Source organism: Pipistrellus hanaki, assembly GCF_964339955.1.
Source record: "Pipistrellus hanaki genome assembly, chromosome: 17".
NCBI classification, from domain to species: Eukaryota; Metazoa; Chordata; class Mammalia; order Chiroptera; family Vespertilionidae; genus Pipistrellus; species Pipistrellus hanaki.
The window spans coordinates 46,003,470-46,010,149 of record NC_140519.1 but is presented as its reverse complement, the minus strand read 5'-3'; the positions used below and the strand labels follow the sequence as shown (position 1 = coordinate 46,010,149).

At 51.6% G+C, this 6,680-nt stretch overlaps 1 protein-coding gene across 1 annotated transcript in view; it reads left to right on the top strand.

Annotated features, from left to right (window-relative positions):
- Positions 1–5,460: 5,460 nt before the first annotated feature.
- Positions 5,461–6,680, top strand: part of LOC311611810 (gasdermin-C-like) — a gene marked incomplete at its 5' end in the record, with an annotated part of 38,009 nt that continues 36,789 nt past the window's right edge. The window contains 2 exons of the mRNA XM_084864289.1: positions 5,461–5,674; positions 5,990–6,173. Of these exons, the coding sequence (XP_084720415.1) occupies positions 5,461–5,674; positions 5,990–6,173 (398 nt within the window). The remainder of the gene's footprint in view (positions 5,675–5,989; positions 6,174–6,680) is intronic.

Sequence of the window (6,680 nt, the reverse complement as noted above, 5' to 3'; positions counted from 1 at the left end):
ACATTTCCTCTAATTCTTGTGTCCTTTATGTTACCTGTCCCTCCTCCCCCCCATCTTTTACAACTATTGATAGCTACTTTTTTAGTGTAACTTTATTTTCCATTTTACCTGGGGCAGCCCACCTGCCAGCTCCACCTGTGGCTGGGGGAGGGGCCAGATTGGGAGGCAGGAGAGCTGTGTCCAGGCCAGCTGGGTGATCCTCAGCCTGTGAGGCTGGGATCAAGGGGCACTGCCCAGGGCCAGTGTCCAGCCTAGAGGCCATGTCCGTGCCCCTTGCCTTAGATGAAGGTGGAGTCCAGAGGCCTGGCATCCTGCTGGCTGAGTGCACACACCTCGAACAGCTGCTTGATGACATGGCTTTGCAGTGCATTTATTTTATACTAGAGGCCTGGTGCACAAAATTTGTACACAGGAAGGGGGTCCCTTCAACTCAGCCTGCACTCTCTCCAATCTGGGACCCCTCAGGACCTTTGGCTCCTAACCACTCACCTGCCTGCCAGCCTGATCCCCCTAAATGCTCTCCCCTGACACCTGTTTCCCCTAACTGCTCTCCCCTGCTAGGTTGGCCACCCTAACTGCTCTCCCATTTCTGCCTGATCGCCTCTAGTCTCCTCTGTCTTGGCCCCGTTAACATGAATTTGTCAGGAAGGATGTACGAAAGGACCTCCAGAAGGTCGCCCGGAAGTTGTTCAGTCTAATTATCATATTATCTTTTTATAAGTATAGATGCCACCTTGTCCTAAAAATGCAGGTTGTTCCCAGATTTTCCTATTGTGGAAGGGGAGCCCGCAGTAGCATCCTGGGTTCTGATCAGGGCTTATGCGCTTATGCTTTATCTCAGCAGATGTGATTCCTAGAAGACGACTTTTGGATGTACCTTGAACATTTCTATTGAATTTACCAAATCATCCTTCAAAAATGTTGAACCACTTTAAACTCCCACTAGCAACCATGCGTGTGCCCTCTGTCCTGCTTTGATGCCAATATCATTGATTTCTCCCTAGAAGCTTTTCTCCCGTCAGCCAAGACTGCCTTGAGCCAACCTCATTGTTCAGCTGGTGACTTGATTTCCTGAGATAAAATTATATGTTGGGGTGGCACGTTCTCTTACCTTCAGAATGAACCCAACAAAAGCTTGTTTCCTCTCTTGGATGATTTGCCACATTAGTGTTATACCCTGGAGACGGTATTCTGACCAGACCTTCCTGGATGGGGTCATAACATACCCTGTGTTTGTGGAAAGGTGTGGGCCACATCACTAAATAATGCAGGGCAATTTTCTCCTCCTGTGGAAAGGAAAATTATGATAGTATATGTCCCTTTCCACAGGTTTCTTGCAGGCTTGTGTCTGCGCTGGTCCCCTCCATGTCGCCCCCGCCCTTCCCCCCTGTCAGTAGCCCAAGTACCTCCACCTTGTGCCTTGGGGCTGCTGGGTGCCAGGCCTGTGAGTGTGTGTCTCCACTCCCCCCACTCCCAACCCCAGGTCCAGGGTGGCAGGACTTGGGGCTGCAGGGCGCTGGCCTCCCTGTGGGTTTGTGTCTTTGATCTGGGGGCTCCTGGGTACCCACTCCATGCGGTTTGTGTGTCTGATCCAGGGGCTGCTGGGTGCTGGCCTCTCTGCAGGTTTGTGTCTCTGAACGGGGGCTGCTGGGTGCTGGCCTCCTGTGGGTTTGTGCCTTTGATCTGGGTGCTGGCTCCCTGCAGCCCCAATGCAACCATGGCCATGCTTGGGGCTACTAGATGCAGGCCCCCTGAGGGTTTGTGTCTCCCATCCACCTGGCAGCCCCAGTGCCACCTGGCTGCTATAGGCCTTGCCATCTTGGTTGGGTTAATTTGCATACTCACTCCTATTGGCTGGTAGCATAGCGAAGGTGCGGTTAATTTGCATGATTCTCTTTTATTAGGTAGGATTTCCAAATTCCAGGACTTCTGTTCCAGCTGTCCATCAACCTCTTGCTTGAGGAGCCGGTTCTGCTCTTTCAGCATGAGGATGGCCTGCTGCTGCCAGCCAGGAGCCTGGGATGAGGCAGGGGCCAGGGCAGAGCCAAATGGACACAGATCACAGCCAGCAGCTCCCCCAGGCAGTGGGACACCTCCTGCACCTTGGGCCGCAGTCGCCCCAGTGTACAGGGATCCTCTCAGCCCCAAACTTAGTGCTGGCCCGGCTCTGGCCCATGCGGCACTGAGTTGCTGCTGGAACCAGTCTGGTCCTGGGCCATCATCTGCAGACCCTGCAGTTGCCCCCCCTGCTTCTGCTCCAGCTCTGCCATCTGCTTGGGCAGCTCAGAGTGCACTCCGTTTGTGATGGTATGCCTCCGACGGGAGTCCCCACACTCAGCTCCCAGGCGCTGCAGGCCACTGCACCTGCTTCAGAGCTCGGACTCCTGAGGCTGCTCCTGCTCAGGGAGGCCAGGTGCAGCTCCTCCTGGACACACAGCTTCTCCAGGCTTGGGCCGTGCCCAGAGGCAGGGGCTTCTGCTTCCTCGTGGGTGTACAGAACACCAGGCGCTGTGGGCTCTGCTGGCACTGCGGCAGCAGCTGGCCCCGGGCCTTGTGGACCACCTCAGAGCAGGGGCTCACAGACCGGCCACAAAGCTCTGGAAGGTCAAGCAGCCGCTGGCTGGGGCCACCTAGCAGGGGCCCTCGAGCACTCCACAGCGGGGAAGTGACCTCAAGCTGAGCTGCACAGCTGGTCTCCAGGATGTGGAAGAGGGTGCCAGGCTCTGCAGGAAGGTGCCACAGCTGCTTCCTGAGCCCACCCCGCCTGGGTCCTCAGGAGGCCCAAAGGCGGGGCTCGGGCCCTGAGACCACACCCAGCCCTCCTCTGCTTTTGGTTACATAAATAAGCCCCAGAACTTGAGCTGGGGACCTGCTGGTGGGAAGATCAGCAGAATTGCCCTTCTCTTCTCTGGGTTTTGTCTGACCTCAGGAAGTCTGGAGATTGGAAGGATCCCTACCTGTTGGAGCCTTTCTATATAAGATAAGACAACACACAACTGGTAAGTGCTAACCAGGGACCAGGGGGTGAGTGAGAAGGTACTGTTATGGGTGGAAGTGGTCTACTTGGAGTGTTGCAAAGAGATTTTCCTGAGGCTCCCCCAGGAGGATGGGATTTCGTGGAGAGCTTTCCTGATGATGTGAAATTAAGGGGGTTCCCCTCCTCAGCCCCCACTTCTACTGCACATGTGCCCATCCCCCCCTTTGTTCTGTCCCTTCTCTGTCTGGTCATGGAAGAGGTCCAATCTTCCCTTCAGCAGAGTTAGGATCAAGGCCACTGCCCAGAATTTCTGTTCCAAGTTAAAGTCCAGTCCAGACAGCACCTGGCTAGCTAGTTTAGCTGTGTTCCCAGCTAGGTCAGTTCCATGTGGGGTCAGGACAGCATAGACCATGGGGCCGTGTAAGGCCACATGACCATGAAGAGAGACCAGGGGAGCACATGGCTGAGTGCAAGTCACAGAGCAAGAGAGAGGGAGAAAGAACAAGAGCAAATGAGAGAGGGAACTCGGGTTTTAACCAGGAGCTTCTCCAAACTAACCAACTAACTCTTCAAGATTGCACATGCTTCTGATGGGGTCACCCCCTAGCCAACCCATTGTTCCCCAGGCTAGACCGACAGGCCTACACCTCCTTACACCCCCTTCCCTCTCCAACCTCCACTTCTTCTGCACACGTGTCCACCCCCCGCTTTGTTTTATCCCTTCCCCCAGTGACCTGCAGGGAGTGGACCTTGGTTCTGTGGGGAGCATGAAGCTGCCCAGATGACAGTGCTTACAGTGTGTGCCCTACCCTTTGCTTTTTTCTTTTATTAATGTTAACTAGCTAATTACTGCAATAACAATATCTCAGCCAGAGAGAGAGAGAGAGAGAGAGAGAGAGAGAGAGAGAGAGAGAGAGAGAGAAATGTTCTCAATCGGTTTGAGAAATGGGTAGAGATGTATTTGGTTTGTTTTAGATTGACAAATATCCCCTCCCACCCTCAATCCCCTTCACCCCCCAAATTAGCATTTCTTCCTACAGTTCTCCTCAATGCAGACTAAAGCTGGGTAACAACACATGAGCAGCTAAGGCTGAGGAATATATCTTTGACACATCTTGTTTTTCACCCACCTTCCCCTTCTTCCCTTTGATAACTACCAGCTTATTCTCTGTATCTATGGGTCTGTTTTATGTTGTTTATTCGTTTGTTGTTTTTTTAAGATTCCACTTATAAATGAAATCCTATGGTATTTGTCTTTCTCTGTCTGATTATTTCTCTTAGTATAATGTCTCCTAGTTCTATCCAACTTGTCCCAAATGGCAAGATTTCGTTCTTGTTATGGTGGAGTCATATTCTAGTGTGTAAATGTACATCTTCTCTACCCACTCATTTACCAATGCCATCTACCTGTCCTCAGAGTCTTCAGCCATGCCCACCCATCTGAGCTCTGTGGGTGGGACAAAAGAGAAGCAGGCCGCTTAGGAGTGTCCTACAGGGTGGGGAGCCAGGATTACTGTGCTCTGCTCCACCATGGGAGAAGCGTGGGCCACGAGGTTACTCTTGATTGAATTGTGCTGCCTCGGAGGAGGGGTGATGTGAAAAGGCTCTGCTTCCATTCCTGGAGGTTTTGATCTATTGGACTCTGGGCTCCCACAGAGGAACCCTTTGTCCCCAGGTGTTGTCAGGTCTGGTGTTTCTGAGGAGGGCCGAGGCCTGAAAAGTCCTGTTCTGCCATCTTACTGACATCATTCTTTGAAGTGGAAAGTGTTTAAAAGCAATTTGAGAATGTGATTAGGACTACAGGTCGACGGCTACATGTTGAGTACAGATTGATGAATTCCCTACAAGGCTCCTGACCCCTAGAAATGAGGCACTTCATAATTTTCTAGTGAGTCATGGTCCACTTAGCACAATGATGCAGGCGTCCGGATTTTCATTTAACCATCTCATGCCCACCTTTGTGATGGCCACACTCTTGTTCTGTTTTAGTCACACCAAGACTCGGTAAGATCTTAAAAAGTAAGGGCTTTGCAGCACTGAACACACATAATTCACACACATTACCAGTAAGTCCTCCAGGGGGACTGACCATTGTACAATGTGGCCAGCTTGATGTGAATGGTGCTGGCATAAGGAAGTGCCTACATTTGGTTATGGAGGAGAACTTACCACCTCTGGCACTTCCAACAAGTTAAGCATGTGCTCATTGGTCCCCTGACTCAGCAGCAACTTAGGTCTAGGTATCTCATCTGTTCACTAAAGACCATGCTGGTGGACAGTTATTTAAGGAAGACCCAGGCCCGTTCCAGGTAACAGGGGGGCCATTTGCACATGCATGTGAATTCACTGTGTAGATAAGACAAAGGCCTATGGCACAGTCAAGTCACTGCCAACTCTCTCTGAATGACACGTGAACACTCATTTAATCTCATCTGTAAGACCCACCTGATCTTTGCTCTTCTCTTTTCTCTGCCCCTAGCAACATGCCCTCTATGTTTGAGAGAACCACCAAGAAATTGGTCAAAGAGATCGGAGACAAAAAGCTCAGACCTGTCAAATGCTTGGAGAGGGCCACCAGGATACATCGGTTTTCTCTAATACGGAGGAAGAAGGCTCGCTCTCGGTTTTGGGAACTACCCGATGTCCCACTTGACGTCTCCCTCATGCACATCCTCGAACCAGGTTCTTCAGTCCCAGGTATTGTCAGCCACGGGCATAGGAGGCAGCGGCTGCAGACCAAGGGTGCAGGGAGAAGGGTGCAGTAGGCAAGACATGCTGAGACACCCACACAGGGACCTCATCATTCCTTAGGGTTAGGGAAGTGTCCCTGTTATCCAGCCCTGGGTGGGTTCAAACGTCCTCAGGAGTAATTTACACACAAAATGTTGGCTGATGAGTTAGCTTCCCGGTTGAGATTCAGTTGAGTGGGAGAGCTGGGGTGAGCCCAGGCCATTTCCTAGCTGTTGCAGAGGGAATCCTTGACTGAATCTTAGGTACCTTGTCTGTTTCCAGAGGTTGCTGTGAAAGTGCCTGCCCTCTTCAGTGACACCGTGGTCAGGAAGCAGCAAGTGGCTGGGAACGTGAATGCTGGGGCAGAAGCAAGCTTCTCAGAGGAGACGACTGTTTGCCGAGAGTCCTCCCTTGAGTACCAGATTGTTAGCACCCCACACGAAACCTGGACAGAGCTTCAGGAGAGGTGAGGGCAGGGGGAGGAAGGACCTGGTCAATGGGACTCACGCAAAGCTCTCCTCGTGGGCAAAGAGGCTCAGAATGAACAAAATGACACCCTGGATCACACTATCCTTCTTGGTTATTTACCCTTTCATTCATTCAGCGAGCAGTGATGAGTTACCTAAAATATTTTATTGATTTTTTACAGAGAGGAAGGGAGAGGGACAGAGAGAAACACTGATGAGAGAGAAACATCGATCAGCTGCCTCCTACACACCCCCTACTGGGGATGTGCCTGTAACCAAAGTACATGTCCTTGAATGGAATTGAACCTGGGACCCTTGAGTCTGCAGGCCGACGCTCCATCCACCCAGTCAAACTGGCCAGGGCCATTTCCTAGCTGTTGCAGAGGGAATCCTTGACTGATGAGTTATCTAATAAGTGTTCATTAAAGCTGTGGTTGTTGTCTGACTGACTCAGTGCTTGAGCATCAATCTATGAACCAGGAGATCACATTTCAATTACTGGTCAG